Below are 12,740 nucleotides of genomic sequence, written 5' to 3'. Positions count from 1 at the left end.
GCCTTATCGCCCCTTCTGGCCTGCCCCCCCGCCACGTTCTGAGCACACCCTTCCCCGGAGAGTGTGGAGCCAGCCTCCTTGCCGGGGACTGGGACTCCATACGGTGGGGTGTCACTGAAGAGAAGGACCCCTGACTTTCCAGAGGCATGAAACAACGCTTTTTATCCACTCGGCATCTTCAACCAGGAGCCAGTCTGCGACTCCCGGGTCCCCAGAAAGCCCCGTCCCAGAGCCGTCCTGAGTGGACCTGGCCTAAATGTTTAAGGTTCTTTATTTTCAGGTCTGCGCTTTGTTTTTGTCACTGTGCGTAAGTCCTGTAGTAAGAGTTCTTAGCACTGGAACCACATCACGAAGTCAGTTATTTCTATAAATACATTCCACCCGGCAAGATCATACAATAAATACTTCAACAAACTGGTGTGTAATACACTTAGGTTGAGAAAAAGGAAGAGGTCCGTGGTTTTTTCAAGGGTAAAAGCTTCTCTAAAATATGCCCACTGGATGCAAAGGGAAATCCAGAGAAGGGTGTGGCCGCAGCAGCCCTTATCAGACAGCCAGGGGAGGCAGGACCCACGGCAGCCGGCCCTTCCTGGTAGGGTGGGTACCAGTGCTACTGAGAATCGCACCAGGCCTGCCAAGGGCACCGAATGCCCGGTTCGCATGTACTGTGCCCGGCCCCCCCCATCCCCCCTGCAGGAGGGAGGTGTTGGGATTCCAAGAGGGGACACGAGCTGTGTGCTCTGGGAGACCGGTCAGACCTGGTCACCGTCCTGAAGCCCGCCGGATGGTAAGGTGACTGCAGTCACCACCCTCTTCCCTCTGGGCCTGAACACACCCTTGTCAGATTAGCCTGCCCCCCCCCCCGCCCCCGCCCCCCTGCGGCACCAGGTCCCTGCAGCCACCGTGGCCCGGGCTGCCGTGTAACTTCCTCAGCGGCACCTGGGAAGAAACACCTGTGTCCCCTCACAGGACCACCCACCGCCGACCGCCGGCCTCTCCGCCCCAGTCCATCATTGGTACAGCGTCACAATGAACTTGGGACCCAGCTTCCCCAAGACAAAGCAAGTGCTTCTGGGCGCTGAGCCCCATGGAAACGTTTGCCGAGTAACAGCCCAATGGGGCTCTCCTCCTCTTGAAAGACGACCTCCTGAAACCACTCCTGGTGCCAGTGTGCACGTCACCTCCCTGGGCCGCTGGAGTTGGGCCATCTCTGGGCTGAGCGGCAGGACCCACATGGGCAGTTCCAGGGGCTTCCTCCTGCGCGTGGCCCCCCGCCACTCCGGCGCCGCCCGGCCCGGATATTGTTCGGACCCGCTTCTGTTTGCCGGGCACAAGGAAGGGCCCGGTGTGGCCGCTCAGACGCCGAGGAGGACCGCGCTGAAGTGGGAGCCGCTGCGCACGGTGAGGGAGGAGCCGCTGGCGTTGTCCAGGAAGACGGAGGCGTACTGCCCCATCTGCAGGGAGGGTCAGAGCCAGCCTGGGGACCGCCAGCCCCCCAAATGCAGAATCTGGGGACTCCCCCAACCGTCTGCATCCGAGGACCCCAGGTGGACCCCGTGCCACCCGGCAGTGTCTGGGACCTGACCCTTCGACGCCTTACAGCGACCACGGCTCTGGCCTCCCAACTGTGTGGGAGCTTAAGCAAACGACGTAACCTTTCTGTGCCTTCGTTCCCGTGTGTGTGAACAGTGGGAACGCTGTACCTCACCTACACTTAAATAAAAACTTTCCATTCTGGTGAACGGAGGAAAAACAGCAATACTGACCTCAAAGTAGGTACTTTACGTAAAGAGCTGGGGCGGGGGGGGGGGGGGGGGGGGCCTGGCATGCTGCTATTTAAGGGTCAGCTGTCACTCCACACGTCTGCACTTCAACTCTCTTTTACTAAATCCCACGTATCAATTTGTCACTTGCCAAGGGCCCCACAGTGCCAGAAGAGACTGTCACGTAGGATCCTGTGTAAAGTTACATCTGCTTCCCACGGTTGCAACAGGCCCCGGGTTGTTACAGTGTCAGCCTGAGGGCACAGAGCTGACCTCCATTCCCTCCCGCCACCTGTCCCTACAGGGGGCCCCAGTCCTCTGTGGGATGCCGGGGAGGTCTGAACCCAGCAGACTGAGGAGCAGGGCAGCAGCTGAGGACGGCGGCCGTGCCCGGGGCCGGGGGGAGGCTTTGCTCTGCCCGAACCCGTGTGAGCCCCCCGGTGTGGCCCCAACCTCTCCCAGGCCTGGAGTCGGCACTGTTCCCAGGGATCCTGAGCACCCACCTAGCCTTGCCCAGGTGGTGCCTGCCCCCCGTGCCCGAGCCTGTCCCACGCACCTGCAGGTACAGAACACCGTTTACGGAGATGGTGAAGAGCTCGCTGCTACTCTCCAGGCCCACGACAGCCTCCAGGGAGCTGCAGCCAGAATGGGAAGACCGTCAGCCCGCACCCCGGGCCCCACCAACCTCCTGTGCTCACAACCACCCCAGCAAACGACAGCCGCCCAGCTCAGTGCAGTGGTAACAGCTGTCCTGGCCAGGTTTTCTGGTGGAGGGTGGCATCCGAACTGGATCCTCCAGAGGAGGGGGGACAGTCTCCACGGGGCCAAGCGGGTTCTGTGAGTGCCCAGAAAGGCAAGCCTGGGCCCAGGCCAGGGCTGAAAGGTCCCGGCCCTGCTGCAAAGAGGACACAGGCCGGCGCAGCTGGAAGCGGGGGTGTGGTGGCAGCAGTGATGCCAAAAAAGTGGGTCCAGGCCAATCTATGGAAGGTTTCCAACCGCGGACTGGGAAGTTCTGAACTCTGTCTCCCAACTGCTGTGGAGCGCGCGCGCCCGCTCTGTGCCTGGGATCCACTGGGGGCGCTGGGGATACAGAGGGTGCTGCCCCTTGCCCTCCGGGGTGCAGGTGCCACGGAAAGAGGGATCGTGTCAGGGAGCGGACGGTGAGAAGGAAGTTCACAGGCAGAAGAGACGGGGGGCAGTGATGGGTTGCACGGGCACTGTGGCCTCCGGGTGACAGCGCAGGGGAGGGGAGCGGGGAGGCTGGGGAAAGTGTTGGGGTAAGCACCGTGCGCCGCCCCTCCCCACCCCCCGCTGCTGGAAAAGGATGGCCTGATGGGGCCGGGAGCTGACTTCGAGATGGGGAAGGAGGCGTAGGGTCGCCGGCGGCTGGTGCGGCGGCGCTGGCGGACAGGGTCTTTCCAAGCTGGGCAGCGCTAGGGTGGGGTGAGGAGACTGGGGGGGGGGGGTCTAGTGCCGGAGTTTCCACCCCCCCAACTCACGCGTTGCGCTGGCACCGGGACTGGATGCAGATGAGCAGGCGCAGGCGGTCCCGGGGGCGCGGCGGCCCCCGCCTGGGCTGCTCGGCGAGCGCTGCAGGGGTGGGGGGGAGGGGGCGGTCACGGGCGGCGGGGTTCCGAGCGCACGGGGGCGACCCCCCGCGCCCCGCCCGCCGGGAGCCTCACCCGCGTGCAGCGTGGCGGCGAGCGCGTAGAAGCCGGCGACGGGCGCCGTGTACTGGCCGCTGGTCAGGTTCAGGCCGGGGCCGCGGCGGAAGGCGCCCTCGGCGTCGGGCTGCGGGGCGCACGGAGGTCAGCCCGGGCCCGCCCGCCCGCGTCCCCGTCCCCGTCCCCGCCCCCGCCCCCGCCCCCGCCGGCCCGGGCTCACCAGGTAGTAGCCGCCCAGCTCGTGCAGCGCGCGCCGCTCCACCGACGCGTCCCGGCGCAGGCGGCCGTGGAAGGCGGCCTCGACGCGCGGCGCCCGCGGGCCCGGGGCCAGGGGCGCGGCCAGCAGGGCCAGCACGCCCGCGTCCCCCGCCGCCGCCTCCTCGTCCTCCCGCGGGGCGGCCGCGCCCGCCGCGGGGCCGCGCGTGCAGGGCTCGGGCTCCGCGCGCTCCCGCTGCCGCACCGCTCCTGGCACAGAGCGAGCGGTGGCCGCGCCGCCCGCCCACCTGCCCGCGTCCCCGACCCTTGCCCCGGATGCACTACCGACTGCACGCGCCCCACGCGCCGGCGCCCGCGCTCCGGGATCCACGGGAGACCCCCTCGCCGCCTGCAGGGCCTGGAAAACGTGGCTTCCCGAGCCCGCGGCTGTTCCTGTTTTCCCTTCGAACTTTGGCTACCGGGAAGCTCGGGGCGGACTCACTGAACCCAGCGCCCAGGTTCTGGTGCCTCACCTCTCCATCCTGCCCACGCCTCCCCCTGCCCACTCCTGTCTTCTCCGCTTATAGCGAGCTGAAGAGGAGGAAAGGCTCTCCTAATAGTTGTCATAATAAAGTGAACTCTGGAAGATACTGGGAGATAGGACTCAGCAGCTGCCCAAATGCAGGGCCGTCCCCCGGACATAACAGCTCAGCCGCCCCGCCTGCGCCCCCCCCCCACCCCGACTGCCCAGGACACTATCCTCCCTGCCTCCCGTGGGGCTCTTGACCAGCAGCTGAGACCGGCCAGGGAAAGAGGCAGGGACACAGGTGATCAAGGGGAAGAAGCTGGGGTCTCAGTCCAGGGCCTGGGGTGAGTCTCAAATCCCCATGGTTGCTTTGTGATCAGAGGAGCACTTTGCAAAGTTAAGAAGCTCTGATCCCTCACTGATGGTCCCCACTCTGGGGGTACGGGTCCCCTGGCCCCAATCCCAGATGGGGTAGGGTGCTGGTCCCCGAGTGGCCAAGTCCTCCTTCCCCTGCGAAGCCTCCCCCCTACCACGCACCTCCCAGACCCCCAACCCGACCCTCAGCCTCACCCAAGCCCCCCTGTCACTGCAGAGCAGGGGCCTCCTCGAGGGCTGGCCCACATGGGCATGCCCAGCCACCTCCTCCAGGACACCCTCCTCCGGCCCCACTCACGCCAAGGGTGTGTGTCCACATGGGCGCACCCCTACCTTTCAGCAGCAGCTGGAACTCCTTCAGCAGCACTTCAGGTGGGATGATGGGGCCAGGGGGGCCCTGGGGACCGGGGGGCCCTGGGGGCCCTGGGAAGCCAAGCTGAAAAGGAACCTCAGCAGTGAGGAGACATGTCTAGTGAGCTAGACATCAAGAGCAGGTGCCAGGTCTCGGGCTAGAAGGAATGAGACAGGGAACCCTGCAGTCTCCAGGGCCCCCAGGCTCCCCACCTGTTGGGAACCAGAGGGTGTGTCAGTCCAGCCTGACTGCAACCCTCCCGGACGGCCGTCCCAGGCCAGCCCGGGCCTCCCTCCCTAGGGTACAGATGGAAGAGAAAGGGGTCACTGAGGGCGCTGCCTGGCTTTCCAGGGGTGCAGGAAAAATGATAGCAACAGGCCTCAAATTCTGGGTCACCTGGGGCCCCAGCTTGGCACTTTCTGTGCTCTCCGACCCCAGGCCAAGGGGGAGGGTCTGTCCTCGCTGGCACTGCTCGGGGTGTGCCCGTGGGGCTGCGGAGGGGGGCAAGGGGGTGATGGTGGTGGGCTGGGGGTGCAGGGAAGGCCTTGCAGGTGGAGACCCCCTGCTTCCCCACGTGCCCCCCCCCAACACACACACACACACACACACACACACACACACACACACACACACACTCCCCCAGGACACACACACGTGCACACACGCTGCTGGAGCTCCTGTGCTCACCTTCAGCTTCTTGGCCTTGCCTCTGCCTCCCCTCTTGCCATTGACGCCTTTATCACTCTGCCTGATGAAGAGCATCCAGGCATCCCTGGGCTCGATGCCGTGTGTCCCCTCGGCTGGGGGCTCCTGGAACACAGCCAGCTGTCAGGCCGGTTTGCCTCCCGCAGTGGGCACCGCCCCCGCCCCGAGCAGGCAGGACACTTTTCAGGATGTCCCTGTGTGCAGGACGGGCCTTCCGCACCCTCAGGGTCTGGTCCTTGTCAACACTGGTGTCCTCAAAGCCAGCACAGCCCCCAGCCCGAGCTTCCCGCCCTCCCGACACAGGGAGGGTGACCAGGCCGCACTGCAGCCTGGGCTCCGTGGAGAAGAGGGCTTGGGCCGCGGGTGGGGGGCGGGGGGCGTGGAGCACCGAGCAGGTGAGAATCCTGGCCTGGCTGGCTCACCTCTTCTGGCTTCCCTCCACAGGAGCTCCCTGGGAGCCCACCAGCTCAAAAGTGCTCGGGAGGAGGCCACTGTGCCACCAGGGCCCCCTGTGCGGCCCCCGCTGGAGTGCCAGGGACACGGGTTATGGCAGCTGACAGCACAAGAACGGGACGGTTAGGAGGCCCGGCGGCCTAGCACTGATCTGTTATGAATGCGGAGTGACACCACTTAGCCTCCTCCGGACCTCCAGAACAAGGACAGGGGTGATTCTAGAAACATCCATTCCTGTGCACGCTGCATTCTGACCAGTGCTGACACGGAGCAAAATCCCAGGAGGTGCCTTTCAGGGAGAGGCCTTTGGCTCATCAGCCAGTGGGCCTCAGGTGGTCTGGCCCCAGGAGAGGCCACCAGCTGGGAAGGAAATCGGCCCAAGGGCTTAGATGAGGTCACAAGCCAGTAACAGTGGCTGAAGGGAGGATGCCGGGGTTTCAGAGCTGGCGGTCTCCTGGCCACTCCGCAGGGCCTGGGGCCTTCCTTCGGGAGCTAGTGTGCAGTGGTGGGGACACGGGGCCCCCCGTGCCAGAAGAGCCTGGGGTTGGACAGAGAAAGGGCTCAGAGTGCCCAGGGCCTCCTGGGCCGGGCGAGGTGCCGTCCTACTAACTGCTCACCGTGGACACAGGACCGGGTTCCACTTTACCGCCTCGCTCTGCCTTCGTCGGGAACGCGTGCCCAGAGGGTTCCACAGAGGCTGGACGGGCGCGCCAAGCTGACCCTCCCAGCTGGGCCAGTACTCGGACCCCAGTTTGGTTTGGGGGGGCAGAAACAGGTGGAGGCGAGTCAGCCTGGAGCCGGGGGAGGCAGCCCGTGGCAGTGTGGGTGGATGGCAGGCAGCTGTCCTGTCCCACTGGGGTCCCCAGCTGTGAGAGGCTCTCAGAAAGGAGGTGGGGGAGCCTCTGGTCCCGTGTGGGCCCCACAAACAGAGTCCGAGGCCAGAACCCCTCCTGGGAGCACCCAGGCTTCTTGCTTCCAGGTGACTGTATCCTGACATCTGGCCACCCTTCTCCAGAAAGCACGACCCATGGTCTGGGTGGGGTTGGCCTTCCTGACTTCCAGTGGTGGGAGAAGCACTTCGGGGAGGCTCCTCCCAGGGAGCCCTCTTTGGAGGCGGTGTCCTTGGCCTTGGTGGCTCCAAGTGTGAGCTGAAGCCCAGCGCTGAGGGTTCCTCTGAAGTCCCCTCCTCCCACCCTCGGGGCCGGGCACTGTGCGCGGCCCTCAGAAGGAAGCGCAGGGCCGAGCTCAAGATCATCCCCTCAAGGCCAGAAGCCGCAGGTCATTAGGGGCCCTGCACACACCGCCCCCACCCCTGCCACGCTCCCCAGATCGAAAGGGAAGCACTTTCTTTGTTGTTTTTCAGAGAGAACTGCGCCTAGTAAATTCGGGGAGCGGCGGTCACACTTTCACAAATAGGTTCTTCCCAATTTCATGCCGGTCGAGTTATTTACATTTTACCCACTTCCCAACTTCCTTCTGCCCCCACCCCGGGGAAAAGGCGGTTCACCCGGAGCCAGTGGAATTTTGCCCTTAATGCCGCAGAACTACCCCCAAAGTCCCGGCCAAGGTTGACCCTGCCGGCGCCCGTCCGCGCGGAGGGGCCGCGTCCACACTCCCAGCGTCTTCCCGGAGCCCCGCCGGCCACGCGCTTCCACCGCACGTTAGGAAGGCGGACGCCCGGGCCAGCCCCGGTCTCCGCCCGCGACGCCGCGCTGTCCTCGGTGCCCCCACCCCTCCCCGGGATCTCAGGGACGTGCGCGCTCCGGGTGGGGAAACCGAGGCCCGAGGGGGTCCGGCGTCTTACCGGCGGGCGGGCGGGCGGCCCCGCGCGGTTCTCCGCCGGCAGCTCGTTCCCGGGCCGCGGCTCCTGGCGGGCGCGGCTCTCGGCGGGCTCTCCGGGCTCCGGGGAGACGAAGCCCGCGGCGGCGGCCAGCAGGCCCGCACAGACGAGGAGCAGGCGGGCCCCGGCGGGGCGGCGGGCGGGGGCCATGCGGGCGGCGGCTCCCTCTGGGCTCGGAGCGCGGCGTCTCGGGGACCGCGCTCCCGTTCCGCGCCTTATAACGCGCTTGAATCCCCCGCCTCGCCCTTCGCGCGTCACGGCCCTGCGCCCCCTGCCGGGCCCGGCGCGCGCTGTAGCGGGTGTGCGCGCGCGCCCGTGCCTGTGCGTGTGCCTGTGCCTGTGCGCGCGCGTGTGCCTGTGCCCGCGCGCGTGTGCCTGTGCCCGCGCGCGTGTGCCTGTGCGCGCGCGCGTGTGCCTGTGCCTATGCGCGCGCGTGTGCCTGTGTGCGAATGCGTGTGCCTGTGCCTATGCGCGCGCGTGTGCCTGTGTGCGCGCGCGCACAGCGCGGGGACGGGGTGGGCGCTGCCCTGGAGGTGGGGGGGAACGCAGCAGGGGGAAACGGGGGAAGGGGCGCTGCAGCCGTGGAGGGTGGTGCAGAGAAGGGGTGAGGAGAGGGGAGGAGGGACCGCGGCGGAGCGGGGGGTGGGGGGGTGCGTACAGAGAGTAGGGTGTGCGGGCAGGGGCGCGGCATAGGGTTGGAGGTGCGAGGAGGGGACCACGGGAACGAACAGGGGCGCGGGGAGGCGAGGCGGAGGGGGAGGCCTCGCTCGCGTTGGCCAGAGCGCCCCCTCCTGTCGAGCGGGTTTGCGTTCCATCTCCAGGCCCCGGGGCCATTCCTTTGCGCTGTCCAGCTCTTCTTCTCAGGGGGGCTTGGGTGCCCCTTCTTCTGGCCCTGGACCCTCTGTCGTCTTGACAGCCTTTTCTCTACGGGGAGCCGGGTCGCTTCCCTCCTCTGAGCCTGGGAGCATCCCTTCATCCCTGTCTATTCCGTGCATGGTCTGTGGGGACCTCGAGGCATCCCATCCCCATTATTCCGGGTGGCGCCCCGTGAGGTCCAGGCCTTGCCAACATAGGTTTAGTACACCGGAGCGGGGACGACACCCAAAGACCCTACCCAGTGCCTCTTTCCCAGGTGGGGACCCTGCGCTTCTGGCGCTGCCTTCTGCCCATGGCTGGGATGCCCTAAACTCAGAGTGCGCTGTCCTTCCCCATCCCGGTGCAGGGGCACGGGGGGAATCCACAACCTGGGGCAGCCACCCTGCACGGATATGGTTGCACCTAGACCCAGGCTGGGAGGCCTGAGCCCTCTGGTGACCTAGCCAGGTGTGGGGGCTAGATTCCAGTGCCAGGCACAGGGCTCTGCTGGCATGGGGCGCCAGATCCTGCAGGCTTGAACTCCAGGCTCCTCCCTGAAAAGAGCCAGCTTCCTCATCCCCTCTGGGCTGCTTTGTTCCCTTACATGCCCATTGCCTTCCTGTCTCCCCATGGCAGGTAAGGGCATGGGAAGAGCACCGAAGTGCCTGCACCTGGTGTCCTTTGTTCACGAGTGGGAGAAGACACAGCTAACGATTGCACCTTGCAAAGGTCTGCCCCCACCGAGGGATGATTTCCAACTCTTCTGAACCTCACCCTGTCCTATTTCACAGAGTGTGGCAGGCGGTGGCTCCCTAGCCTGGGGGAGGGATCGTGGGTAATCCTAAATCGGGAGTCCCCCACTCATGCCCTGTTTTGGTGGCTGGTTTTCTACACCAGACAGGGAAGGGGTAGGGGGGGCTGGCGGGAGTGGGGAACACAGGAAATATTTCATATTTTAGAAAAAGCCTGGTATTCGGTGTTCATCGTTCTGTGATTCTGCCTCTTTTTCTGTAGGATGTGAATATGGTGGTAGAATTGGGGTGTTTTGGGGGGGGTCAGAGTGTTTAAACAAAAAAATACCCTGCCTCACCCTGAGAATTTGTTCCCCGGGGGTCAGTGTGTCCCATAGACTTATTCTGTGAGGATATCTTTCAGAGGCAAATTAAGACTACAACAGAGAAGTTCTGTCTTTAATCTTGAAAAAAAAAAATTCTCAGCAGAATGAAAAATGGAAGTTCCTATAGAAATTACAGATGCTCCAGAAGACAACTGAGAGATAGTGGCTTGCATGATATGTACTTAACAAAATCTACGGCCTTATTTCCTCTGCAAACATTCAGCAGTGTTGTTACTAACGAGGACATTCGCTCCCGAATCAGTGGAGGCGATTATAAAGCCTTCAAAGGATGAAGCATTTCTCGGGTGGGTTCTCATTTCTGGTCCCACGAGGAAAGTCTGTTAAGAAGCTGGGTGTGCAGAACTTTGCAATGACGTGCTTGTCTGTGCTGGGACACGGGCCTCGGAGTCCGTGTCTTGATCCTTTTCATTTCTGGGGGGGGGAGGGGAGACTTGATCTGGGACCACTGGACGCCAAGCGTGGGGTGTGTTCTCTTTGCCGAAACCTGCAGTCTCCAGGCTTCAGGAGGTGCAGCCTGTGAACAGTAATGTCATGTTTCTGAAAAAGCACGCCCACACCCAGCACCTCATCCATTTTTCATGGACCTCACTGACTAGCCCAGAGAGGTGAGGGGCCTGCCCAGGGACACACAGCCTGGGCTTGGGGGTGGGGCCGGGCCCTCTCGCCCCCTGGGCGTGCTCACATCTTCACAGCCACAAATTTTGTCCATTACGGTCCTTCCTATTCTGGATGGCGAGAAATTGGAGCTACGTGATGAGCTTGCGGGTTATGGATGAACGCGTGGCCCTGTCTTTTCCCTGAGACAACCAGGTAGCACAGGTGGGGATTGCCCCCGGGGGTCTGGCTGTGAGGGAAGGCCAGGGAAACGCACGTGGCTGGCCACTCTTGAACCCAGGGAGCACTCCCCACTTGGGTGGTGGGTAGAATGCTGTGGGGGGCAGCCCTGTGCGGTGGGAGGAAAGAGACACCTCTTGGAGGCCACGTTCAAGCCCTGGCTTGCCCCCCCCCCCCCCCCCCCCCCGGCGGGTGGCTGGTCTGTCCTGGAGCTTCTTGGAGTTTCCTTCCAGTTTCCCTGCCTGCGAGCTGGGATTAAGGGACACATGCCCTTGGGGCTGCTCTAGGGTGAGCTGAGGTCACAGTGGGGCCGTGTGTAGGGCCGTGAGTGAAGCCTGCTTGCCTTCCAGGCTGCCTCGGTGGTGAGGGTCCCTGGCCCGGGCCATCAGCACCACGTCGCGGGGGGCTGTCCTCAGACCTGCGTGAAGACAGAGGCTCCAAGCCTTGTCATGTGGCAGAGCATGATGGGAGCACAGGACAGACCCGGCAGTGGGTCTGCTCAGCAAATCTGGTTCTTGCTTGGCCACCTGGAGCAAAGGTCATATGTGGCTTTGGAAGAGGCACATATGGGGCCTTTAGGCACTCATCCCTCTGAGACTCAGTTTGCTGGTTCTGTAGAGTGGGCATAGTGGCCGCTGCCCCCAAGCCTTTGTCTGGGATCCCACTCACATGTGAGGGATGAGCAGACAAAGCCAAGGCCAGGAGGAAGGTGGCCTCAGCATGGAGGCCGGGCTGCTTGGGCTCCCCACTGCTGGTTGCTGGCCTGGATCCCGTCTGCAGGGACGTGAGGCATACTGCTGTCAGGGCCGGGTGCCATTTGGCCCGCCTGACGCCACGGAAGGCGAGGCTCTGGCTGTGTACCTTTCACAGTGCCGGGGACCCCTGGGAATGGAGGGATCCAGTTGGGGGCGTGGGGTCCCTAAGATGTTCGCGTGACTTCATTTCCACCTCCCAGTGGAGAGCCCCAGCCCGCCTGAGGCCAGCTTGGAGGACAGCTGCCACGTGAAACCCAGTTATTTTCCCAAACAGTGAACAATCCTAGTGATGTCATGGGCCCTGCCGGAGGGCCCAAATCAAATCGGTTCTGGTGCTGGTGCAGGCTCCCGTGACACCGTCCCAAGGTGACGACACAGCCTGGCCCTGGGGCAGGGGAGCGCAGAGCGTGGGGCCTGCAGGTGGGGCTCCCTGTCTGTTTCTGGGGGTCATATTTCCAGAGTGAAATCCGCTCAGAGGAGGGCAGGCCTCAGCAAAGACTCCCCCAGGTCAAGGAGCACCAGAAACAGGTTCCGGTGGCACCAGACAGCTTGTCCCCCAGCCCCCCCTCCCCCCCCGCGGCAGCAGCCCGGGGGTTCAGAGCCGGGGCAGCATCTGGGGCTGAGGTAATGGGTCTCAGGTTGGAAGTACTGAATGAGTGGGCACAGAAGGGGGCCCAGACGGAGCCCGAGGTGGCCTCCCCCGTGCGCCCTCATGCCTGGCTGAAACCTAATCCTCATTCTTGGGCCCTCATGTCACGGCCTCAGCCCTGGCTTCCCATCAGCCTGCTGCAGTCAAGCTGTTCTCACTCTTCTCTTTTCCTCCAAAGGAAGGACCTTTGCCGATGAAGTCATGGGAATAAAAGCTCCCTTTGCCCCCGAAAACAGTGGGAGCCTGAAGTCTTGTTGTGTGGCCTCCCAATGTCCAGGAAGGCGACCTTTGCTGTTTACTGGAACCTTCCAAACACATGACATCATCTAATTCTCGAATCGTGCGATTACCCCCATTGCACAGATGAGGAAACTGAGGCTGAGATCTTGGGACTGGCCCAAGGTCACTCGTCCAGGTCTAGCCTTCACGACCTGGGGTCAGCAGCTCATTCAGTGAACATTTGCTCAGTTCCCTGCTACATGCCAGGCCCGGGTCAAGTGCTGGGGGTAAGCCGTGCAATCCTGGACAGGTCCGTGGGCCGCCTAGGTCTGGCGAGGGAAGGTCTGGTCTTTCTCACTTCCACCCGGAGGGTTTCTTGGTGTATTTTCTGCTCATCGTTTCCATGTTTTCGATTGA

General features: G+C 63.7%; 1 protein-coding gene across 1 annotated transcript; it reads right to left on the bottom strand.

The window, feature by feature from the left end:
• Nucleotides 1-346: 346 nt before the first annotated feature.
• ERFE (erythroferrone) lies at nucleotides 347-8,153 on the bottom strand. The gene is made up of 8 exons (XM_045481932.1): nucleotides 7,838-8,153; nucleotides 5,563-5,685; nucleotides 4,857-4,959; nucleotides 3,648-3,892; nucleotides 3,446-3,554; nucleotides 3,263-3,353; nucleotides 2,320-2,398; nucleotides 347-1,454 (listed from the first exon to the last, which is right to left on the bottom strand). Exons 1-8 carry the CDS (start codon nucleotides 8,021-8,023, stop codon nucleotides 1,356-1,358), a joined length of 1,035 nt encoding a protein of 344 aa, XP_045337888.1. The 5' UTR covers nucleotides 8,024-8,153; the 3' UTR covers nucleotides 347-1,355.
• Nucleotides 8,154-12,740: the final 4,587 nt, after the last annotated feature.

Source organism: Leopardus geoffroyi, chromosome C1, assembly GCF_018350155.1.
Source record: "Leopardus geoffroyi isolate Oge1 chromosome C1, O.geoffroyi_Oge1_pat1.0, whole genome shotgun sequence".
Taxonomy (NCBI): domain Eukaryota; kingdom Metazoa; phylum Chordata; class Mammalia; order Carnivora; family Felidae; genus Leopardus; species Leopardus geoffroyi.
This window is presented reverse-complemented; position numbering and strand designations above follow the sequence as displayed.